We start from the raw sequence: 27,509 nt of genomic DNA on the forward strand, positions 1-27,509 counted from the left end.
GTTCATAGACTTATTATACCATTGAAAATACGAACTTTACGTATTTGTGTCAATTTTATTATAATAACAAATGTAATTAAAAAATTAAATATCATGACAATTATTAAAATAAAAAAGTTAACTGAAAAAATAATCATAAAACAAATATTTTTTTCTTAACTCTTCTAATATTAAAGGATAATTTTTATTTATTATAAATAATTTTTCATAAATGATAAAATTAGTAAAATGAAAAGATAATTATTATTTATTATAAATAATTTTTACAAGTAATAAAATAAATTATGTATACAGTTCTATATTTTTATCTAAAGGATTTCTTTTCTAGTGTACATAATTATTTTTAAAATTTATCTAACTCTTTTTTAAATTAGAATAATTATTTTATTATTTTTATCTTTCACTAATAATATAAATTTCAATGTAAAACTCCGTTTCCTTTCTTTTAAAATACAAAAGTCAGCACCACAAACTAACACCCTCACGTTTTGAACTTCTCCCATTTTCTCTTTTCTCTTCCTCTCCAACATCTCATCTTTTTCCCGTTTCTCCTTATGTACGGTTTGCTATACAACCAGAGAAAGGAAGCTCTCCCACTTTGTTGTCTTAGTCAATCTCAAAAGGTATCTACTCCCTCTTCTCGTGGGTCAATTCTCCATCACATTGCAAGTTCCATCTTTCTTTTGCATGTATTTTTAAAAAATCTATTCAAAGCGTCTATTATAGAACGTGAACCCAATGGAACGTTGGGTCATTAATCTCAGTTGTGTTCGTGTTTGTAGAAGACGGATAACACCCTTTGTCTCCAAAAATCCCCCAATGCCATACGAGAACCTCGAAAAAATATGAACACCTAAAGTCTTCAATTAGGAATTGTAAACTTGACACTAATATGAAGGTTTGTTTTTGAAACTTTGAGGTTATTGGTTGTAGAGTTTAAACCATAAGGGAACTTTATCGGTTGTCGACAAAAAGTTAGGGAGAAAGCAAAATAAAACCTTCCTAAACACACACATTTGGTGGGTGTCTTCGTGGGTGCAATAGAATGGAATTAAGGTTCTAAAATGGCAGCAAAGGATTGAGATCGAAAATGGGAGCTTCTACAAACGGAATAGAGATTGGGTAAATTTGAGTCCAAAAATGGAAAGTTCAAGAAAACAACAATGGAAAATTTTTACATGAAAAGGAACAATGGTTTTGTTTGGAGGAATGGAGGTAAATGAATGTGAATTTTTCCCACCACACACGTCTGACGGTTTTACTTTTCCTCTAGCAGACTGGACAACTAAAATATACATTGAGAAAAAAATTTAAAATAAAAAACATACTGCCACATTAGGTAGTAAAAAAAAGTGGTAAAAAATAATAGTCATCAAATCGTTTTCCTTTTAATATTTCAATTTTATAATCTAAATACTATTTTTTGTTTAGATCGTGATAATCTAATTTTTTTAGAAAATATAAATTTTAAATTGTATAATTCAAAAGTTAAAATTTATTTTTAAATTATATAATCTAAAGTTAAAAGTAATTTTCAAATTGTAAAACCTATTTTTTTTAAAAAATTTGACATAATTCGAAAATTATTTTTATCTTAAATAGATTTAGCCTATTCATTTAACTTGACATGGCCAAACGGTTACAAATATACTTCCTCCATTTATAGCTTCAAGTTGGAGATGATTGCATATGTAGCTTTAGAAGAAAATATATTATTACCTTCCCTGGTCGTTATAGCGAAAAGAGGCTCAGCTTTCAGAAAATATGCCTTAAAAGTAATGATTGATAGTATTTAGTATGCCACTTATGAATTGATAAGGCATAAACTATAGTAGCTAAATTTCTGAACCAAACTTCCTCCATGTTTCAACCCAATATAAATAAGAGAAGAATATATTTATTTATTTATTTAATTTAGGAGGTGCAGTTATTCTCATGGATTGACTGCAAGTTGGCTCCAGAGTTGTGCTGCCTCCATATCTGTTTTATCACAGTCTATAGTCAGTGTCACCATGTTGCTTACACAGTTAGCATTTTCCATTGCCTTAATCTGCAGCAGATGAAAAAACTATTATTCTATAAAAACCTGTAAAGTGTAATTACCTCAATTTTATTTTTTAAAATTGAGTCAAACATAATTATGCTCTAAAATGTTTCTATATTACATTTTACCTGTTTATGCAAATGCTCGTTTTCTTTTCTCAGTGTATGTTCCTGTTTGGAGCAACAAAACATGTAAAGAAACGAAAAGATTAACAAACCATAATTGAACTTTGATCTACTGTTTATGAGACTCCATTTTGACATTTGGACAAAAAAAAAAACAGAACAATTGTGTAATTGCATATGAGTGCGACACGGTTCTTCACATCATATGTTCATTTTTTAATAAACCTTAATTGTCATATTCAATACGAGGAACTGGAATTACTCTCAACAATTGCATACCCTTTTCTTAAGATTATCTACGGATTCCATCATCAATCGCATCTGCATAAAAATCTTGAGTTAGACAACTCTGTCTCAAATATAAAACGGTGGAGATAACGAGAATAACTGCACCCTAAAATGCAATTTTAAAACTTCTTATCCTGGCTACAACTGCCATAATTTACAAGGCTTGGTAAAATTTTCACCACAGATACTTCAATAGTGTAAGAGAGAATGTCTTTTCTAAAATAGACCTTTATTTAGTTAACAGAAAAAAAGAACTTGGCAAACAGTTAAACTCACAAATAAAGCTTGCAACAGAGTGGGGATACTAGTTAGGTATATATCGTTACAAAGTTGTTCAATATGAATCTCTTACACAAACATACAACACCATCACTAGAATTGAAAGGATCTTCATACTATAAATATTTCACCCCGAAAATAATGTTTTTGGGTGACTTGAATAGAGAAAAAAAAAATAATCAATCAAGAATTACCTGAATTTATTTTGATATTCATATCAAACACGACACTCCACCAGAAGCCTTTTGTCCTTGAAGTAAAGCTAAACAATAATATACCTTATTTTGTTAAAAGAAACAGTTTTTTCTAAAAACAATGTCTAAAATCTGTTTAGGGAAATTAAGCTAAAGTGCAACCAAAATTCGCCTAGAAAACTTGTGCTTAGCCCCTGCAGTATTTTGGTTTAACTTTCATTTAATTATGAAGAACGCATAACAATAGTTGAAAACTTGACCATGGATTCTAAAAGGATTTGGTACCTTACAAGAAATATACTCACCTCAAAAGCTTAAACTGTGAGTTAGATCGGTTGACCTAAAAAGAGAAGGTCGAAACCATATTATTCTCAAAAAGTGCATAAGGCCTGACCCAAAATCATTAAATTAGAAGAATGTAAGCTAATGATGTTTGTCCCAGGTTATCTTGAGAGAACACTTCAATTTTTTAAAATAAATGTAAAAGATGGACTCATTAAGAGGTAAATTTTAGAATATAGTGTTGGGTATTTCGACAAAGGATCACTTGGAAAATACAACACTAATGAAACATGAGTTCAACTCATACATAAGAAATTGACACTACCGATAGATATGGTATTGTGTACAAAGGAGGGCCAAACAGATAGTTGAAACAGTTAGAAACAGTTAGTAATGTAACCGATAACAGACCTATATAAGTCTGTTAAGGGTTTAGGTGTTTTTTTTAGTCTGTTTTCTGTTTACAGAATTATAGGAAGGGCTGAGAGAAGGTCTCTCAGAGTTTTGTGCGAATTGTGTGTAAGAATCAAGAAGTTCTTTGGATTTTCTCCTTGTCACTATAGTAGGAGATATACCCATATTCAATAAAGCAGGTTGTTAGCTAAGTCCAGCAATTACCAATCCTTTGTTTCCTCACAAATGACTCTTTTTAGCTCTCTACGGACGTGACCCTCCCCTACTTCTAAAAGGGACTACAATTCCTTCTAAAGTTGCTAGTGTGAATCAGCTACAACAAGAACATGATGATATGCTTCAGGAACTCAAAGCTAACCTCTGTAAAGCCAGGATCAGAATCGGGTTCAGGCCAATAAACATTGTAGGATGGTGGAATATCAGGTGGGGGATTGGGTATATCTGAAGTTGCAGCCCTATAGGCTTCGGTCCTTGGCTAAGCGACCCAATGAAAAGCTCTGTCCTCGTTTTTATGGGCCCTATCAGGTGCTTACTCGTATTGGTCAGGTCGCTTACCAGCTGGACTTACCTCCTCATAGTAGAATACATCCAGTATTCCATGTCTCGTTTTTGAAGAAGGCTGTTACACCACTTGCAGTGCCTCAATCCTTGCCTCTTGTTTTGGCTGACGATTATGTGTTGGAAGTTGGTCCTGAGCACTTGTTGGACGTTAGGCGTACATCCCAAGGAGATCTCGAAGTCTTAATTCAGTGGAAGGATCTTCCACCCTCAAACAACAGTTGGGAATTAGCTGAGTGCATTTCTAGGGAGTTCCCTGAATTTCACCTTGAGGACAAGGTGAAACTCCATAGAGGGGGTAATGATAGATATAGTATTGTGTACAAAAGGAGGGCCAAACAGATAGTTGAAACAGTTAGTAATATAACCTGTAATAGACCTATATAAGTCTGTTAAGGGTTTAAGTGTTCTTTTTAGTTTTTTTTCTGTTTACAGAATTGTGGGAAGGGCTGCGAGAAGGTCTCTAAGAGTTCTGTGCGAACTGTGTGTAAGAATCAAGAAGTTCTCGGGATTTTCTCCCTGTCACTGTAGTAGGAGATATACCCATATTCAATAAAGCAGGTTGTTAGCTAAGTCCAGCAATTACCAATCCTATCAATTACCTTTAACCCAAAACCTTAAGGTGATGGGTTTATGGGTCTTCATCCTTATATGGTGCTCAATTTTATCATTTTTACTCAATATTGGACTTAGACTCACACTTGGATTCCTAGCCCCTCAAGTGTGAGTCCCTTCACATTGGTACTACCCCCTGAGCGGAAGCATTTTAAGTCACGAGTATCTCTTATTTGTATTGTCGTTCATCTTAATGGGACACGCTTACCTGACCCACGGTCAGGAAAACTTTTGATACAGTGATGTGAACCCCATTTACACAAGGGCTGACATATGATCTTTAGGGTTAGAACCTTGTAGGAAACTTGGAAAATTTATGAAATGATAAATAGGAAAGTAGCTGATATTTCAGTTTGAACAGTAATTTAGGATCAACGATATCTCGTGCTGTAAACCTCCAATTGAGATGATTCCAAAACAACGTGAAAGTTCACATTCTAAACTTTAGTTTAGGCTTAAAAATCACTAATTTTGGACGAGTAGAACAGGAGTTATGGCCACGAGATATATCTGGGCAAAAGTGGGATTTTTCTGAAAAATTTGGTGAAGAAGAAAGAATAAGAGGTGAATATGAAAGGTGGAAGGAAAGAATCACTCTTCCAAAAGAGAAACACACAAAGGATGGAAAAGTCCTTTGATACAACAAAGGGTTCTTGAATCACTCCATAACTTAAGAGAATCACTCTCACTAAGATAGAAAAGAGATGAACTCTAATATTTCTGAATAAAACTCAATCTGTTTTCATTGATAAAATGGTTCAGCTTATATAGAGACTTTAACCATCAGAATTACAAAAGACTCATTTTGTGCAATTACCTCCCACTTAATCTAATAATGATCCCACTACTTAATGACTAATTGTAACTGAAATTGTGGTAACCCAAAAGTCACCCAAAGATGAATTCTAATATTTATGAATAAAACTCAACATGTCTTCTTGACAAAAATGGTTCAGCTTATATATAGACTTTAACCATCAGAATTACAAAAGACTCATTGTATGCAATTACCTCCCATTTAATCTAATAATAATCTCACTACTTAATGACTGATTATAACTGAAATTGTGGCAACCTAAAAGTAACCCAAAAGCATTTAGCTATGCATCCTCTTGGTCTCCCAAAAGCTGATGACTAAGTTGACAATTTGGCCATTATTACAACTTGAAATAAAACCAAGCTAAAGCCCATTAATTGATTAACCCAAAACATAATGTGGTCAGCCATTTTTACAAATGATTGGGCCATTATTTAAACAAACTAATTACTTAGAAACTGCAACAAAGTAGTGTGTTCGTCCTCCTCCTCCATTTGGGTTGTGATGTAGTTCATATCATACAAAGACTCGTCTAATTCGGTTACCACACGAACCTTCGGCTCTGATATCACTGTCGATTTTTTTGAGAGAGGATCACTATGGCGATGAGTTTATAGGTCTTCATCCTTATATGACACTCAACTTTCTTATTTTTACTCAATGTTGGACTTAGACTCACACTTGGATTAGTAGATTTATATCGATTTCCAAAGAATTCTACTAAATGTGATGGTAGGTTGTAAGATAAAAAGACTAAGTTCTATTAAGTCTCATCTATGACTAGAGCCCTTAAGGATAGAAATATATATAAAAAAAGTGCAAGTGAAGCATATTCATCATCCCAACTAAAGCGAGAGAATAAAATGTGTGAATGGATAATCACTTAATAGATAGTCTTTTATACTCATAGTGTTACAAATTTTTGTAACTCTCGAATGGAGGTATTTTGATTCATTTGCAAAGTGGTACACAATTTGAGGTGGGTTACAATTCTTATAATTTACCTTGGAAAGTGAGACACTTTTGAGATGGCTTTGTGAAGGTAAATAGGTAGGTTTAACTATGGTAATTATTTGTCACCTCCATCTAAAGAACACTATTATTTTGACAACCAAAATATTTTACACGCTTTACATCTACTATTTTATCCTTCAATCTCTCTCTTTCTTTACAAATACAAAAGTTAATATTTTAATGACCAAAATACCCTTAAAAATGGATTGTCAATAGGTGCAAGTGGGTGATTCCATTAGTGTATATTGTTTTCCCAATCAAACCAGAGTTATCGCTTGAAACACATTAGTATAAGATCATGTTTGATGGAAATAAATTTTATATGATTTGACTAGTACCACTTAAGACACTTTTGGGTTAAAAATAAAAGAGAACAAACTTAAGATCTAAAAGAAGGCTTTGAGCATAATTCAATTAGCTCTTCCACTCGCAATCAAGTACAACAAATTGAAAGAAACACCATTAAATCTCTTACGGGAGAACTCAAAAGTACTTGCACATCCATCCCGTTGTTGATTCTAAAGAGAGTAAGAACTATAAAAATAAAGAGTTGACTTAAGAGTTATCATCACAACTCAATTAGTTTCATAGGCGTATGAAAGGCTTCATACTTGTGTGTTATTGAAGAGTTTGCAATTTTGTTCAAAAATTTGTGTGTGATTATTTGTAGTTTTCTCCTGAAAAATTGAACAAGATTTGTAGTTTTTGTAAGAAAAATTGCATGTTAAGTAATGATATTTTTGTTGAGTATTTGTTTAGTGGATGTGGACTTAGAGATGACAAACTACGTTGAATTTATGGTGTAATTTTATTTATATTATTATTTGTGGGTGTGCTTTCGCTTGAAAAGATTATTTTTCTATTATGTAATTCTCAAAAGTGATATTAGAGTCACAATTACAATCAAGGGATGAAGATGAGCATTTTGGCATGCTGACTAGAATCAACATTGTGTGGTGTTTTTTGAAAAGAGGTTAGTGTTGTAATTTTTCTTATGTGTGATGACTTTGTTCATACATGTGTGGTACTTTAAGTCTTAGCCAACCTTACAAAACTCATGACTCCATGTTGAGAAATGGAACCTTACAAAACCGAGATATATAAGGTGAGATTTGTACCTATTTATTATATATAGTAGTTGTGAGATCTCCAACAATTTCTCATTTATTATAGATGTGTTTTAGTTTCAAAATAATTAATGCAAAAAATGTTATACACTACAAGAAAATATTTTATTAGTAACCAATTTTAGTGACAAAATTTGTTAGTTACTATAGTAACCAATTTAGTTACCAATTTACAAAATAAAAAATTATTGGTTACTAAAATAGTCACTATTATGAATAAAAAATTATAATTGGTTTCTAAAATTTATCTACCTTGGTTTTGACTACTAAAGAAAATTGGTCACTAAAATTTAGTACCTAGGTTTTGGCTACCAAAATGAGTTAGTTTCTAAATTATTCTCTAAATAATTAGTGACCAATTTAGTGATCAATTAATAATTTTTAATTTTGTAAATTGGTATCTAAATTTGTCACTATAATGATTAACAACTTTTGGTCACTAAAATTGATTGCTAATAAAATATTTTTTTGTTGTGATAGGAGTGTTATAACAAGAAACGAGTATCTGTTCTTAAAATTAATGTTCACAAAATCTCAATTGAATGTTGGGATTAAAGTTTCTAAAGTGTATCTTTACTGATTAAGTTTAGAAAAGAAACAAAATTTTATCATGCAAAAATACTTTTGAAAATAACAAACATATCACAAAATTTAATTTACCCTCCAAATTAAATTTGGAGCATCCCAAACAACAACCAAAAACATAGCCTAAGTTATCATGTAGAGTTCAAGAAAGGTTTCACGTCTTCCGACTGTTCTTAAAAGTATTGGCAAAAATAAAGTAGTTTCTTGCGAATTATGACCAATTCTACATCGAGTAAATTACTGTACAAGACTTTTCATTGAGGAATGATTCAAATGATGCTTGCTACCTAAAGTGACTTCATCATTTTAAGAAACCCATAGCATAAAGAATGTATACTAGCATCAAATTCCTAGAATAATAACTTTTTATTTAATTTATTTTTTTGTGAAAGATAAAATGGTGTTAGTACACTTAATGAATTGAAGTTGTTTCTCAGAATAGAGTGTAAACCTTTGCTGATCTGATTTGTGAAAGAGCAGTATGAATGAATTTCTCTAGTTCCATAAGGTTAGTCAGACAAAGATGTTCAAGTTCAGAAACACCATATCGCCTGCAATCAAATTTAGATCAGTGATTCGTTCATACCTTAAACTTGCAGGAAGACAAAGGCAAATCATCACCTTTTCACCATTTCAGAAAACGTTGCATCATACAAAATCTCTGCAATTTTAATGTGGCGTTCCTGCGACCAAATAATAGTAATAATAATAACAATGATTACAAAGTCACATTTCTTTTCCACGCATCACTTCTACATTTTGCATTTGCTTCAAATAATTCCATAAAAGGCTGAAACAAAAATATTTGTGCATCACGTTCGTTTGATCAGCCACATTTTAGACTTGTAGAACTTAAAATATAAGTTTGGCTTAGCTAAGTAAAATAAAGCATATATTTTCATTTAGAAAGAAAGAGGAAAGGAAAAAAAAAACACATAGAACTTTACCATTAATGTAGTAACATTAAGAAATATATCATATCATCCCAACATTTCATATTCAAATTTCACCTATTCAACTCACGAGACATTTTGGTTCATATATGTCTATTGTTATAACCTTCTAGATGTTCTTATTGCAGCTATGTCTTGGATTTTTATTTTGTCTTGTATATAAAGAGTAATACATTTGGCATACATGACAAGCTTTATACCTTTGAGTCAACACCACTCACTCCTTTGTAATGCCAATATCGTTGCAGGACCTCGTCCAAACTGAGTCAAACATTAAATTCATCGAACTTTAGTTTTAATAATGAAATTTAAATAGAAAAATTCATGATGATAGAAATTGGTTCAAGAAGATTAACAATATTTGAAATTCTAATATTATAATTTATATGGACTTTCTTATTTTTTATTGTTACAGTTTCCATATGTTATTATGGCTATACCACCTGACTTTATTTTTTATCTCCACTTTTGTGGCCAAGTACCAAAGATTTTTAAACTCTTTTATACTTTGCATTTATGTCTTTCTTGTTGACTATTCTCTAACTACTTGAGTTTTCCAACCAACAGCTTTCCACTAACACAAAATACATAATTAACGTCTACGATTTTACGTCTAATGCAGAGGAATCAGACATTAAAAATGATCGGTTGCAAACTTGTAAATAAGTGATCAAATTTTTACGTTTTGCGCCCTAGGATCAGATGTAAATATCGCAGTTTACGTCTAATTGCATAAGGTCACACGTAAATTTATATCTGACGTCATATGGTCAGACGTAAATTTACATCTGACTGGGTAAAGTCATACGTAAATTTACATCTGATTGGTGACGTCAAACGTAAATTTACGTCTGATTGGTAACGTCAGACGTAAACGTTAAAATTTATATTTCAAATCTTCTTCTCCCGTGGCTTCGACTGCGCGAAAGGGTTAATTTGTTTTGGTTTTCGTGGTGCGCACAAGGGAGGAAATTATCAAGCAATTTCAAAGGTTTGTTTTTTCTTTGATTCCATTTTTGTGTGCCTCCATTCACGTGGTTCTCCATTTTTGTTTCCTGAAACGTTGAAACCCTCCCATTTTGTGCAAGGGTAGTGAATAGTAGTGCTATGTGCAACTGCAACGGCGATGCGACGGAAGGTCTCCTTCCAAGAGGAGCGACGACGAAAGTATTTTCACCCAACTATAGTGACGACACGAACAACAATGGTGTTTCTCCATACCAAAAGCTTGGTTTTTGCATTTTTCTTCTGTGTTTTCTCTCATAAAGATTGGTTTATGTTAGATGTGTTATGTTTTTGTGTAATTTTACATTATCATATGAAGAAGAAGGAGAGAAAAAAGAAGAAAAGAAAAAGGAGAAAAAGAAAGAAGCAAAGGAGGAGAAGATGAACAAATTTGATGCAGATCTGAAAAAAATTAAAATTTTTTTATGTTTGTTACTTTTGTAACAGACGTAAATTTACGTCTGTCATAAATGCAACAGATGTAAATTTACGTCTCTCGATATAATGTCTGACCTACCACAGACGTAAAACGCCAAAAATAGCATACGTAAAAAGCCTTTTTTATGTTAGTGTTCTTAGCTATGGTTGACATGTACATTATCAACAACACACTCAATTATAAATTCTTGAAAATTAAAGCATTTCAAACAAGTTAAGCATTCCATACTGAAGTATATGGTGAGTAGACCTCGTGAAAAATAGGTTCATTTTCTTAAAACATTTATGATCATTAGAATAATTGATTTCGATATATATGAAATTTGCAAGTATGGAAATTCTACTACAATCTTATTAGAAGTGAACTTTAAGTCTAACTTAACCCTACAAAATCGGCTTGTAAGATGAGATTTGCACCCCACTTATATATATTATGAAATTGTCTTATCTCTAATCGATGTATGACTTCCAACACCCTTTTCACGCCGAGTTATATACATTTCGTGCGTGAGACTAGAAATGGGTGGTCTGATAGCGGCCTGATAGCGGGTGAAACAATATGTTCAAGAATCTCGCTAGGATAGGTTTTAACCAGGCTTTGATACCATATTAATGAAGTAGAATTTAAGTCTAACTCAACCCCACAAAATCGACTTATAAGGTGAGTTTTGCACCCCACTTATATACTATGAAATCGCCTTATCTTTAGTCGATATGGACTTCTAACAAATCTCATTGCCTTACCTCATGTGGTGATCTCCGTCGAGATCCTAACTACACTCTAGACGTCGTTGCCACTGGAGCATTGGTATATCGTCAACCAATGTGATGCCTGCAATGCCCATTGCAACACCTATGTCTGCAAGCTTCAAAGATAGGTGCATCTGTCACAAAGACACAATTAAGACTTCAACGCTCCGTTCAGTCATGCCTTTCACCAAACACTGGCAAGAACAATATCGCAATGGAGCTTTCCTCCTTGTACTAGATTTTGTTCTTGTCGTTGTCGTTATAATCTCTAACGACAATGTCGAAACTATGACGAGAAGGATGATGAAGTAAGGTTAACTCCGAAGGCGTAAGCAAAAAGAACTTCCCAAAACATCATAATGACTCCAAAATAATTTGCAACGTACCAATTTTTTCTTCTTTCTTCTCAATCTTTATATATAGATGATCTTTTAAAGAAGAAATGTTGATGATGATAATGACCATGAGAACAATAGCAAATCTACTGTAATCCTTAGCAATCCTCAAGCCATAGTTTGTGAGCAAGAACAATTTTATGTTCATTAACAATCTAAAAGAGTATTCTTGATCTTATATTCAATTTAGGAAATTAACTCTGTTTTAATGAGCGAACCTTGTGGTAATTTAGATTAAGCTTTTTTTGTTTATCATATTCTCTTAGTTAGGAGTGATCAAGTGTTCAAAGAATTCTTAATGTTTGCCAATGAGTGGTTGTATGTTAAAAAAACACTTAATGTTTAGCTAGGAGTTGTTGGACATTCAAAGAGTACTCGATGTTCAGTCAGAGTGGTTAGGTCCAAGGAATACTCAATGTTTAAGCAAGAGTGTTTGGAGTGTAAATATTACTCAATGTTTAGCTAATAGTGGTTGTAGTCCAATGAATATTGACCTTATACCTTAAAGTAATAGATATTCGATACTCGACGTTAGGTGAACCTTAGACTAGGGGCATGGGTTGAGAGTTAGAAAGCAACATTAGGCTACCCCTTAGGTTTGTTAGACGCATGGTCTGCTAGACGCCTAGCTCTAGCAAGAGCATTAGACGCTCACAAGGGAGTTAGATGCCAAGGTGAGTGATTGGTGCTCTAGCTCTATAAGAGGGAAGCATGTGCTAAGTGAGGTTTTACGCCTCGAGAAGTTGCATGGGCTTAGGGTGCTAAGTCCCATTTGAATGTTGAGGTTGAGTGTTCATAACCCTGGGAGGACACGTGGAGGAACAAGATAGGAGATTTGGTTGGGACATAAGAATTGCAATTTTGATACGTTGCCACAGAGACAATGTCAAGCACAAACTTACACTATGGTATGAAGTAGGTTTCTGCTAGGACAAAGGAGCAAACACATTGCAATTGCAAACTTTCTCATTTAGAAAGCTAGAGGTCGAGCCACATTAGGTCAAATATAAGGTGTCATGTCTCCATTTTCTCTTCACTCATCCCCTCATCTTGTCTTTTCAAGTTCTAAGAGTTCTTGTGAGAAGATAGAGCACAAGTAGCTTCTAAGGAAGAGTAAGCAACCATTAGCTACCTAGTGTCATTAGGAGAACCTGTTTAGGTAAGGGAAGCTAACCTTATTCTCTTGTTTATGTTTATGTGCATGTTGTAATGGTGGTTGTATGTCTTAAAGGTGAACTTCGTGGTGTTTTATATTTTCATTTGTATTATGATGAATGAAATGATGAATATTGATGGTGTTATTGATAAGTCTATGACTTCTCATGAGATATTGGAAAACCTTTGATTAGTCCATCTTCAAGCTATGAAGCCATGCACATTAAAGGAGGGAATCAATAAAGGTTGAAGTCGTAGAAGCAAAAAGTAATGGAAAGGAGAAGGCTTAGTTATGGTGAAGGAATGAAGCTCTCATATGAGATTAGGCCAACACTCAAGGAAGAAGGCTAGATGAAGCCACTAAGGGGAATTCTAGCCTAGGTTGATTCACAAAAAGAGACTAGTCTGTTGTCATCTCAACATCATAACTCTACTATATTCATGAATGATTTTACATGACCTAAGGTGTTCTATTTATAGGATAAAAGAGAGCTAGGTGTCTCCAAAAAATGGGAGGAAAAAGTGATCTAGAATGTTGTATTTGGAGCCAAAATGAGTGAATGCACAAAGTGTGACTTGCCACCTAAGCAAGTCACATGCTTCTGGCCTTGGTGCATAAGGAGAAGCTTGATCTCTAAGATTAGTGCAAATTTAGGGTAAAAACACTAATTCTTATGCGTCCCACTCCTAGGCCCAATCTAAAGCCCATCTCTTCTTGGTCTAAAACACTTCTTAGGCCTACAAACCCATCTTGACCCAATTACATGGCTCAAAGAAAATTCTATACTACTGGGCTCGGAATACAAAGCCCAAAATTAAACCTTAGTCTAATATTTAGAAATTATAGAGTCCTAAGTTAGGTCTTCACATCCTTTTTAGCCCAGATGAACTTTAACTTGGGTCTGTCATGCTCAAAGAAAGCTCAATCTTCTTGTATCCTCCTAGCCATAAATTTGGTTGTAGGTTGCTTGGTTAGAGGTATGTCATCAACGTTCCTAGTAGGGGGCCTCTAGCCCATCATCTTTGTCTTTGTTTCATTTCTTTATGTTGACTTTTCTTTTGTTGACTTGAGTTGAGTTGACCTTGTTGACTTACTTGAGTTGACTTGTTGACCCTTTTGTTTTGTTGTTTTTTGTAGGACAAGCTAGGATCACCTTGGAGGAGGATAACACTACTTGGAGTAGAGAATAGGCTTGTACTTGGGACTGCACACCATAAGTGCATATTGAAGAGCTTGGAAGCAAGGTTGGCCTTCTATTCTAGAAGGACAATGTTGCACCATTTGTAGGCTTGGTGACCACGTTAGGTCACCCTCCATACCAAGATGCCACCTTTAGTTGACTTAGCTTCTAGAACATGTTTTTGTGTTTTTTCCATATTGCCTTTAGCTTTGTGGCTTTTCAAGGAGTTCCCCCTACATCACTTATAAAAGGAGTTCTTTTATACTTGTAAAAGGGTTAATATTTGGAGTTATATACATTATATATGACCATTTTTATGATAGCTCTTCTCGAGGGTATCTTCTCCCCAATCTTGAGCTTGGAGATCAAGTGGCGTGCCTCACCATAACCTCCATCTTTTCCCCAATCTTGAGCTTGAAGATCAAGTGGTGTGCCTCACCATAACCTTCATCCCTCTTCTAGACTTCCTTCATTTTACTTAATATTTTCTTCTATTTTGGTTATCATGATGCATTCTATGTCCGATTTACATGTTTCCATTTCCATTCTTGTTTATATATATATATATATATATATATATATATATATATATATATATATATATATATATATATATATATATTTTGCACACATGTTTCTTTTAATAGGTAAATTTTGAATATAGGAGAAAAGAACAAAATCAAATGATACCAAACCAAGTTCTCTCTGAATCGAGCAAGAGAAAGAACTAACATATTCAACGACAAAAATTCAAAAACTTGAAGAATTATATCGCAGAATTAAGTTAAAGAGCTAACCAATGAGTTGGAGAAATTAGAGAGGAAAGAATGAGTTAATCAGTGAGCCGAAGACGGAAAAATAAAACTAAAAATCATGAATCTTTTTAATGGTAAAATTCAAACAACAAAATACTTAAAACAAAATTTAAAAACAAATTGAGCACTCAATAAAATGATACGTTGAAAATACTCAAATTTTTGAAGTACTTAAAATTAAATTAAGCCAATATATAAGTTAATATGTTAATGCGAAAAAATATAATTATGAACATTGATGTTTGAAATTGACATTCTTTTTATGAAGTTATGATAGATTCATATAAGAGAGAAATAGGCTCAAGAACTAAAAGATTCAAGACTTAGCTTTCATGAAGTACAAATTAAACAAACTTTGGACGGTTGTTGTGTGTTTCATAATGTAAGTGGGCTTAGTAGGAAATTCAAGATGTAGTAGTGTTTTATGAATTGGCTCTCAAAGTTTTACAATTGGCTCTCAAAGTTGAAACACAACTAAGAAAAAAAAATGAGGCCAAGAGGAGTAGCTCATACGATGACTACTACAATAATAGTTGGAAAGGAAATGAAAAAAAAAAACATGATAAGCTTCCTTCCAAGAACTCCCACGACCCACCTACTAAGACCAAATTGCCTAGGGCCTCTCAAAACACTCCTAATTCTTCTCAAGTTTCAAGGTTAGGTTCCATAAAATGTTTTAAATTCTTAAGGTATGGAGACATAGCTTTAAATTCTCCTACCAAAATAACTATGACCATAAACCCTAAAGGAGATGTAAAGTGAACATTCTTCTCTCCCTTGCCCTAATAGTTCTTCCTCCCACACTTCTTCTTTCTCTTCAAGTGAGGACGAAATTAAACCAAGTGAAGGAGACTTGTTAGTGATAAGGCACATGCTAGGACAAGTTCCCAAAGAGTTTAAGTACTCTCAAAGAGAAAACATTTTCCATACAAGGTACCTTATCAATAACAAGTTATGTTTCATCATAATAGATGGTGGCGGTTGTATGAATGTAGCTAGCACAAGGGTGGTGCTTAAGCTTGGCTTAAAAACCATTTCTCATGCCAAGCCATATAATATCATGGCTTAGTGAGGAAGGTAAAATAAAAGTCTCAAAATAAGTCCTCATCAACTTCTTAATAGGAACTTGTAAAGATGAGGTATTATGTGATGTTATGCATATGGAAGCTACACACATTTTGTCAGGGAGGCTATGGCAATTTGATAAACACATTTTTCATAATGGCTAGTCTAACAAATTTACCTTCCTCTTCCAATGCAAAAATATCACACTCTTACCTCTCATCCCTAAAGAATTCAATAAGGACCAAAAACACATGCACACCAAAAAGAATGCGAAATGGCACAAGTGACACATAGGCAAGGCAAACGGGCCAAGGAGAAAGGCATCATGATTAGGGTTGTCAAACTAGGTTAAAACCCATGAGCCAACATGGTCTACCATAGGTTCGAGTCGAGTTGGGTTAAGAAAAAATTGCAAATTTCAGTACGAGCAAGAAATTGACCTAGCCCACTAAGGACCTAGGTTGAACCCGTGACGAGTCAAGTTGGCTTACCAACCTGTAAATGAAAAAGAAAACACTCACTAATTGGATTTGGATGCTTCTTCGTACAACCTTACCTTTTCACTTCATGCACCTAACACCATCATGGTTATATAGTAAATTCAAGTCAAGTTATTAAGTCTTTTTTTTTTTCGCATGTGTTTTGTAATGTTCAGGTTGATCTAGTTGTTACAACTACATGTGGCATTGAAGAAGAACTTATAAAGTGCTTTCCACCGACATTTATAGGAGATTTCTCTCTACTTGGGGTGTATATTATTTGTAATTGGAAATGCACAAACATTTGAAATAAAACTACTTATGTATAATGTGCAAAATTGTAATTTATTCCTTTTGGGATTGAAGATAAAAATTGATTTTTTGTTAATTAAATGAGCCAACCTGTTTAACCTACTAACCTGTGGTGAGTTGGGTTCAAATTTTTTGGACTCGCTGATAAATGAGCCAATTGGGTTGGCTCACTAAGTGGTTATAAACAACATAACCATAAAGTATAGACATCTCATTTCTAGGTTAGATGACTTGCTTGATGAGCTATAAGGTGCCACCATATTTTTCAAGATAGACTTGAAAATTGGACACAATCAAATTAGAATCAAAGAGGGAGATGAATGAAAAACTGCCTTCAAGACTAAGTTTGAACTGTATGAGTGGTTAGTCATGCCTTTTGACTTGACCAATGCACCTAGTACCTTTATAAGTGTTGATTGAATGTTGATTTGATAACTGAATATTGATTGAATTAGATGATATTTAATTTTTATAGCTAATTTGGTTAATAAATTGAATCGATTAATTGTTTAAATATGGATATGAATCTTTAGAGAACTGTAATAAAAGGATTGTTTGGTTCTTAATTATGTAAATTGATTTGTTTTATGTTTTAGTGATAGTTTATATTTCTCTAAATTTACATCGAAATATGCAAAAAGTGGTGCATTTAAACATTTTAAAAGACTTGTTAATGTATTGAGAAATGAAAAAGGCTGCAATATTATCACTATTATAAGTTATCATGGGTTGACTTTCAAAATGATGAGTTAAATATTTTTATGAGAAATACGAAATTAGGCATAATTTATTTTTGGACTTGGAACATTATAAAAAAATGGTGTTGTTGTGAAAGAAAGAATAAATCATTGGAAGAACTTCTTAGAACCATGTTGAATGAACCTAATCTACCGACATATATTTGAGTTCATGTAATGAAAATATTGTTAGTCAATCCAAATATTGTCAAGATCTCCTAAGAAAATAGGGCACGCAAAGTTGCAAAGAGGCACACATATGCCCACCAACGACCATATTGATAATGATGAAAAAGGTAAGCCTTTGAACTCCACCAAGTATAAAGGTCTAATTGGCCCTTTGTCATATTTGACTGCTATCATACTAGATATAATATTTAGAGTGTAATGTATGCTATATTTGAGTCTCGTCCAAAGGAATAACATATTTCTATTACAAAAATAATTTAAAAATATCTCAAAGGAACTATGAATGTTGGATTGAGGTATCCATGGTTACATTTATTATGATAAAAAATTTTGGATCCTTGTATGAATGAGTTAACATTTTCATAACAATAGTATCAACACTTTGCAACGAATCCTATGTCTCGAGTTTGAACATCTTTGAGGCTTTTACTCCTATGAGAGTCCAAATTCTCTACTGATTTTTTTGATGTTGTCCTCTGCTGAACATTAAAAATACATTGTGTTGGTATTTTAAATATCTTTTTAATATATTTTAAAACGTCAAAATTAGTGGTAATCAGTGTATTATAAAGGCACAATAGAGAAACAACAAAAAAAAAAAAATCAGAAAATCCAAATTCCTCGTATGAAGGGAGAGTTTCAAATTCACCGTGTTAGGTATCAAACTCTTAAGTAGAGGCGTTTGATAAGGAAATTTGGATCCTCATATAAAGAGGTTAATCTTTTCGTAACATAATATGTTTGGATATTTTCATTATAACTTTGATTGATGTAAACTAGATAGAAAAAACAATTGTGGTACTTGTAATTTACTAGGAAGTAATTTAAGTTTTTTACATGCAAAAACCAATTAATGTTACGATATCTAGAATTAAGTTAATTGTAGTACAACTTAAAGTTGTCGTGCTTAAATTTTGAGGTTGAAGCAACAAAATTTTGATCATAGCTTAAAATTGGATCACATTCCTCGTAAAAGTGATAACACAAGTGCAATTTATTTCACTAAAACGCTATATAGCATTCAAGAATAAAACAAATACACGTCCTTTTTATTTATGATCATATCCGAAAAGTTGATTATGTGATTGAATTTGTTAATACAGACAATCAATCAGTAAATATTTTCATTATATCCCTTATTGTCGAAACTACCTTAGCAATCCAAATTCTAGAGTAAAAGGGTTTAATGTTGGAGACATGAAAGTTAATGAAAGGAAGAACATTTAATTTAACCAATTAAAATGTTTTTAGCTTTGTTGGATTGACATGCATAAACACTTTAACAGATAAAAATAAGTTTTTAATTGGTTAAAAGATCAAAAGTTTTATTAACCTGTTATTTAATTGATTAAAATAAATAAAGAAAACCAACTCAATTAATTTTAACCAATTAAAAATGTGTTTTTAATTAATTAAAATTATTAAAGAAAACATGGATCAAAGAATAACATATTTTGATATCATGTCTCATCCAACAAGCTCTATAGGTAGAGAGCTATAAAATTATTTAGTCCGTCTTTTTTTTATAAAGTTCAAGTAGAATTCTTTAGTCGTGGAATTCTTTTTCCTTTGTAAAATTTTATAGAGTTTAGTTTTTTTTGTTTTTTACAATGCTTGTTGGATAATAACGATTAATTATTAATTATAATAACTGATTTCCAAAAAATATTTTGAGGATTTTGTTTATTTTCAACAAATATTTTGAGGATAATAAGACTCCGTCCATGACTTCAGTCTCCATTTCTTTATTTTTTTTATAGATTCTGTTATTCAACACTATGACTGATTAAATTCTTCTTTCTTGAAATTATTATACGTAATAATCGAAAGTATATTTTAATTGTATTTATATATAGTTTTATTGTCATTCTTTTCATTGATGTTTCATATTTATGCTTATTATTTATTGTACCTTAATCAACCATAAATTAGTTGAAATTGTAAGACATTAAGAAATCTATATAAGTCCTTGACTTAAAATAAGAAAATAAATGAATCATTTGTATGGGAACAAAGAATGATATATTGATCATTTTAGTGATATAATCAATTATATTTAATATTTATTGATTATCTTGAAATTGATTTTTAAACCCTTTCACATATTTATCAATTATTTTCAACATAATTAATTATTATATGTTTAAACTTGCACTTAATGGAGAAAAAATAGATTAGATTGGTCCAGTTTTATTTTCATAATTACACTTAAATTCTATAAATTGATTTAAGTGCCCTGTTATAATAATTGAATTTGATATTACTGAATATACTCTTTCAGAAACTCCCCAAGAAGTGAAAATTTATTCGATTTCACATATTTTTGAGAAAATTCTCTATTTGAGGCAAAATTTGACAAATATAGTTTCTTTTATCTTTGACTTTAATAATTGGATATTCATCACATCAGGTAGGGGATATTCTTCCAAAACTTTTATGTTTTCTGTTACATTCAATGAAATGTATTTTGTGCATTAGGTTTATCTCTCGAAAGGTGTTCAAGCGATTCTAGTTCTTATGTTGTGTGATTAAATGTGTCACACACAAAATTGTTATATAAATTACCAAGGTAGTTCAAACAATCTCATAATTATGAGTAAATTGATATTAGATATAAGTTTAATTTGAATAATTTAAAAATTAATTATGCAATTTCCTTTTCTCTTATCCTTTTATAGTTTCTTAAATATAATTGTCTTTATATATAAAAGAAATTCAATTAGACTTGATGATTCAAAAGTCTTTTCAAAGATTTTTAAATGATAAAAAGTTCTAAATCTCAGTCTGAGAAATTTACTTCTTCTATTCAAGTAATATGGAGGTTACCAGATATGAATCGGATCAAAGTGAATACTGATAGAACTGCTCGATTGAGGTTGGTACAGTATTACTGTTTATGCTGAGGTATTAAGGAAAAGTATATTGGTAGTTTCTCTTCTAAGAGATTCAAAATTCCTTATATATTGAGATCATGGGAATTATTCATGCCATTAATTATTATTGAACTATTAGTTTTTATATGGCTTCGGATTGAACATGTTTCATCCTTAGTGTGTCAAGCCAGTTCTCTCATTTGATGGTTCATTAGATTCTTAGAGGAAGATGAAAAATATCTTTCAGAAAGAAATCATCGTGCAGATAAATTATCTAATATAGGAATGAGAATAAAATTGACTTTAAATGGTATCTTGTTGTCATATTTTGTTATTTTGGATTTTTTTTCACAATAGTATTAGCTTTCCTATATTTGGTTTTGTTTAACAGGAAGTGTTTCTTGGTTTGTCTTTACATGGGTGTGGTGTAGGCTCCATGATTTTGTGTGATGACAAATGAATAATGAATTTTTAGGTGTTAACCTAGATAAGATGTTAGACTTTATAGTGATTCCTAACATGAATTTCATTTTTCTAAAAGGAAAATATAAATTACAAGTTCACTCGTTAGAAATTTTTGCTACAAAGAAGGATACGAAAGAAGTTATACACACAACATACATGATAAATTGTCCCAAAGTTTTGTTGGTGTAGGAAGCCATTTGTAGGGTGTTGAAAACAAAAATCCTTCATGTAACAATTGACGTTACAAGCCCATAAACTATTTAAGTGTCTTCATCTAACCATTGATTAGATTTACTACAAGTAATTTTACTTGTGACTTGACTTTCCTTTCGTCGAATTTAATAATTTCCCGCTTTATGTCTTGCCTTTTGCGTTTACTTCATCTTATTTTGTAGTGTTTTTTATAAGTCAAATAACTTATATTTTATTAAATGACTAAGTGGCGGCACAAGAAATTCAAACTCAGTGAAATCTACAAAATTACAACAAAATAAATGAAAGTACAGCCTGAAAAAGCCAAATAGTGAAACCATAATATGACATAATTCCCCTAAGACCATCCTTCTATAAAAATGTCCAAACTCTATCGAGCAAATTAATAGAATAAATATGCAAACCTTTTCCCCGTTCTGTGGATTCTACAGCACAGGGCATGAAACGTAGGGCATGAAAACGTAACACCTCTACTTTCATAATTTAGAAAAATAATTTTAAAACTTGATTTTTTTTAAAGAGAATTTAAAATAATTTTAATAAAATTTTAAAAAAGTTGAAATTTATAAAAATGTATAAAAGGAAATTTGATAATTTAAAAGTACAAAATTACAATTTTCAAATTTTCAAATTTTTTCCAATTATTTATATTTATGTCTCATATTTTGTTCTTTGCTCAACTTTGATTATGGTATTGTCACTCAAGATATTGTGTACTCAACTTCAATTAGATATCATTATCTCAACCTTATTAAAGCGTTGTTAATTTGACATCATGTTTTAATTGATTTCAATTAAAATTTACTTCATATAAAAGTTTATCAAGATTATTAATGTTGATTTTTTATATACATTAAAATTGTTTCTCAATTGACATTAGTTAAACTTATTTCTCAATTGACATAGTTAAGATTTTATAATAACATCAATGATATTTTTTAATAAATGTCGATATAATTTTTTTTGTTAGTGTCAATTGAAGTTGTTATGTTGATATTATTTTCAGTCAAATGTTGATCACTTATCTTTGACTAACATGGGTTAAGGTTATTCATGTTGAATGTCATGGGATAATTTTTCAACTGACACAAGTCAAAAATCTTCTGGTCAATATTCTTCATTTAATATTATAAAATTTACTTTTCACTAATTTGAACCAATATATATTTCTTGATCAATGTTAATCAAAATTTTCTTAATAAACAATAAGAAACTTATTCTTCAACCATGACATTTGTAAGAGCTATCTATTGGTCAACAATGTTCATACAATCTTCAATCAATGATATTTTTCTTTATAATTAATTACTAAGAGATTTTTCAACCAACATAAATAGAAAAAAAAGTCAACAGAAAATAACATCAACTAAATTTAACTGAAAATAAGTTCTCGACGACCCACATAGATTGACATGATCCTAAAAAGTTGCCTTAACCCAATAAAAATTCAACTTGAATAGGCTAAACCTAACTCAATTTGTCTCAGTTTCATCTGGACCCAACCCGACTTGGACATTATCAGAGTTGGAGTAGACCAAACTTGAGTTGACATGGTCCTACCCTAACTCGTCTGAACATGATTTCACCTCAACTAGGTCTGACTTCCAACTCAACTCAATTTAACCTATGCCAAGGTTGACTCGACTTGACTAGTACAGACCAAGTTAACTCAACTTGAACATAATTTGTTCTTGATTGGACCAGGATCGACTTGGGCATAGCCCAACTTGGACAAACGTGAGTCGGCCCGATTCGGATGAACGTGGACACGCCATGACTCAATTGAATGTGGGTTGCTACAACTCAACTCAACTTGAATCCAGATCGACTTGGCTCCACTTTGGTCCACATGAATTCGACTCAACCTAGATTCAGGTCAACTCAGCTTAACATGGATCTAGATCAACTCACTTGACTTAAGTTCCCTCCAACCTAACAAGATCAATTCAACCTTGTATGAGCCTAACTCGATTCTATCTTACTTAGGTTTGATTTTTATCTAACATTTCATAACTTAAAAATAATTTCATTTTACATAAACCGAGAAAAAGTTTTTGCAAATATAAAATGATAAAATCTTAAAGAACGTTCACTAGAAAATAACATCAATCACAATCAACTAAAAATATAAACTACAAAAAATCATTAATACCGGTAATTTTTAAATTTAAAATATTATTTAATATGTAAGTATATTTTTTTAATTTAGTGATAAATGAAATACTTTATCTAATAAATACATTTAGAATTCATTAAATTTGGATTGCCTTATCAAACAAAAATATTAAAAATAAAAAAAAATTAAATAAAACCAATTTAAATTCAATGTGTCTTAAAAAAATACGAAATTTCCTGGTACAAGGTTAATTTGTATAATTTGTAGATGTTCAATAGAATAAAACTAATTAGTTGGGCTTCTACCTCTGCTCACGAAACTGATTACTAAGTTGATTAGTGGTTGCATATTTAATCAATCTTCTTTATAAAAACTTTTACATAAGGTAAAAAAAATGAGGATTACCAAAATTTAAAATTAGTTTATGTATGAACTAATTTCTAAAAATTATTTTTTATTTTTTGTAACTTGTACGTTAACTTCGAAATAAATCAATTATTTCCTTGTACTATTTATTTTCCTATTAGCTTTAATGAAAAAGTTTGTTGAAACATAATCTTAGTATCCGTACATATTTTTGCTGCAGTATACACCTTAAATAACATGCAATTGTAACGCTCATAATCAATAAAGATGATCCATATCTCTTGACAAACAAATATTCATTTTATAAGACCCACTTTTATTAAGTATCCTAATGTTAAGGATCAAACTGTTGGGCCTAAAGGGTTGATCTATAGGATGCCAAGGCCCCTAAAGCAGTCAAGGTCCCTCAATTGTAAGTCATTTTAAAAAAAATCAGTGTCCTAACTCACCCATATTTTCTCCACATAACCTCTGCTAGGGTTTGGAAATCTATCTAAGTTCAAGTGAGCTCAACCTCCGTCTCCCGTTTAGTTCTCGAACCTAGCCTTTCTAAGTTGTTTTCGTGGTTTAATCCAATCTCCTTTGTCGTGCCACTGTTTCAGTTCATAGATTTGTTCTTGGAGCTACTGGTTTCGCTGGCTTAAGAGTCGAAGTCCAATATTAGCCCTTTTCCAGATAAGGGAAGCTAGGGTTTCACGTTATTTCTATTTTATGTTATTAATGTTTTGTGAAATATGAGAAAAGATTGGGGGGTTTTGGTATATTTTTGAGTTAGGGGTTCAAATATTCATGAAACTGTGACATTTGACGTTATTTCTCGTATTCTGATGCGTCGCACAGTCACCCAACGACGGTGTGTTTTTCTAATATGTGCAGTTTTAGTAAAATTGACTTTCCCGACTCATTAACCGTTGGATTGAGCTCAAATTTTGACAAGTGGTTAATAACATGCTATTTTATGGTTTGACCGGTTGGATCGTCGATTAGATGTCTGAAGCTTGAGAAATGTGTCATGCATTACTGCAATGATTTTGGTTTCGTGATAATAAATTTTCTTGGGAATTTTGGTGTAAGAATTATGGTTGTGAGTTGTGCTTGATTGTATGGAATTGCAAGTACTTAAACGTTGACACTCATTTATTTGGGATGAATACTATTTTGTAATATATGTATGTCTTGGTATGCATTTATAAAATATGAGATGAATGAATCTGCATGAGTGATGTGACTCATGGATTGTGAATGATGAACTTGGATAAATCTTGGCATGCGATTTCAATGAAATGGTTGGTTATATATGTGGTCATGAATTCGATATGAACAATAATGTTACATTGATGGCATAGTATTGGTATGAGGTGAAGCTCTATATCCCCGAATTGGGAAGAATGAGATGGTATAAAATTAACATGGAATATGAATGAGGATGGGTTACAAAAGGATGGTGTGAGGTGTTAAATGAATGATCAATATTATTTGTTTGTTTGGAATGTGATTGGTATGTTGTTAGTACGTAAATCCACGAGTCTCTAGGTGAGACTTCCTGGTCGTGCTTCAGTGGTCAGGACGTAATTCCATGGCCCCTGTTAGTGGGTGTCCATGGTGGTGCCCCATCTATATAACTTGGTAAGGATTCAGGTAAGGGTTGCATCCTGACACTATAAGGAGTCAGTCAGTCTCACTTAGAGCGGACTGACTCCTATGGTAAGAGTAGTAGGAGGCCTGAAACTCATCAAGGACTAACCTTGTGTGTGAGGGAATTGATTTATTGTAACACTTGTAACACATAACTCGGCATAACTCGGGGGTGAGCAGCTCGGAGGTGAGCAGAGGTATCACCACAAGTGCAAGCATCCAATCCGACCAGGTTATATGTATCCGGATGAGTCGAGTCGAGTCTTAGTGTATTGATTTGAAGGTCATAACATGCTTGGATGATCTGTCTTTTACTCCTTTTGGGTTGTAGGCATTGTAGTGAGCTTTAGTATTTTCTTTTAAGTACCTCCGATAACTGTAAGGAGTGACCTTATACTCCACAGTTTGACTCTTTATTTTATCCGGTGTAAGATTTATTTTATCCGGTGTAAGATTTCATTTAATTATGTTATTATTTAGATGGGATGTTACATTTTGATAACCATATTAGTTTATACTTTTCTTAATATAAGATCTTATAACGTAATAATAATTTTTAAAATAATGATGGTAAAAGTCAACAAATTTATATGTATGATACTTTTTTAGACATAATGGCAGTGTATTAAACTGTTTACAGTGAATATATACGGTTTATTCTTTAATAATTTTATTTATATAAATCATATATATATGCACTATGTATAAAAAATGTTATTGTCTGTCCTAAATTAATGTGTATAGTGAACCTATCACCTTTGTAATAATTCTCTTTAAATTATATTACGGGTAACTTGTAATTAGTTTTACAGTACTGATATTTTAATCCCTCGAAAGATGAAGCTAAGCGTTGTATTAGATACAAATTTGATTGCAAACGATAACTACAGCATAAGTGAAAAAGAGTCAATATATAAATATAAAATATAAAATATATTACAAGATGAATATACGATAAATTGATTTCACTACCACCGTATTAGTTTTATATCCATTGATTGTCGTTCCTACAAAAGGCTTTTGTTAAAGATTTATGATATTTAGACATTAATATTTTATTCAACAATCTTAACATTATATATATTATTATTTTCTTTTAAATTTTACTTATTAACTATTATCATCTAAATATAATATTTAATTACTAAAAACATTGTTAAACATTTGTTTAAAAAGATGTTAAAATATGAATTTCCTTCCCGAAAATTTAAAAGAGGGTGGTGATAGAAGAAAGCAATTGAATAGTTGTTTGGATATCGATTACTTGAATAACAAAACACCACTCTTTGGCACTGTTTTCGTGAGAGATATCCGTACAACCAAAAATAACCTTTTTAATATTTTTTTCTTAAGGAAAAAAAATCACTGAATACCTTAAATTTAAGCGTTTTCTTAAGTGCAAAAATTTAATAAAAGATGTATACTAGTCAGTTCCCGTGGCAGAGTAGTTATATCAAATCAAACAATAGGGCAGCAGGATGGTGCAGTCAAGATATGTGACCGCGAACTTATCCGTTCAGCAACTACTGTTTGTCCTAATCCACATCTAAGGCTTCGTTAATTCATCATTTCCATTTATAGATTTCAACCAATGAAAAGCAAGCACATCGAAAAATCAAAGTACACGAAGAGGCATAAAATGGAATTTAATGAATTTCATGTGCGACGTGAGGGATCCTAAGAAACTGGTCAAGTAAATTACTCTATATGCAATGCTGTTGTACGGAATGGAAACAAATCTTCAAGATATATGTGTACTCACTACTCTTTACAGTTCTGTGCGTTTACCTGTCACCGTTGCAGAGGTCGAAAAGCTTCCCGGTGCTGGAGAAGATGAAGAGCGCCACCTTCGCATCGCAGAGAATGGACAACTCGCGAGCTTTCTTCATCAATCCATTGCGCCTCTTCGAGAATGTTATCTGCCGAGAGCTTTTGTTCTCGATTCGCTTTATCTCCAACTTCTTCTTCCCCATTTTTCTCGCACCAAAACCCTAACTACCTTCTTTTATTTTCTCTTCTTTTATT

The 27,509-nt window shown here is 32.0% G+C and overlaps 1 protein-coding gene across 1 annotated transcript; it reads right to left on the reverse strand.

Moving 5' to 3' along the window:
• Positions 1-1,753: 1,753 nt before the first annotated feature.
• LOC114177467 (MADS-box protein FLOWERING LOCUS C-like) lies at positions 1,754-27,508 on the reverse strand. Its single transcript, XM_028062834.2, has 7 exons — positions 27,273-27,508; positions 9,496-9,556; positions 8,964-9,025; positions 8,794-8,893; positions 2,449-2,490; positions 2,173-2,214; positions 1,754-2,050 (listed from the first exon to the last, which is right to left on the reverse strand). Exons 1-7 carry the CDS (start codon positions 27,455-27,457, stop codon positions 1,934-1,936), a joined length of 609 nt encoding a protein of 202 aa, XP_027918635.2. The 5' UTR covers positions 27,458-27,508; the 3' UTR covers positions 1,754-1,933.
• Position 27,509: the final 1 nt, after the last annotated feature.

This window comes from Vigna unguiculata, chromosome 3, assembly GCF_037176805.1.
Source record: "Vigna unguiculata cultivar grain cowpea cultivar isolate G323 ecotype 2 chromosome 3, ASM3717680v1, whole genome shotgun sequence".
NCBI lineage: Eukaryota > Viridiplantae > Streptophyta > Magnoliopsida > Fabales > Fabaceae > Vigna > Vigna unguiculata.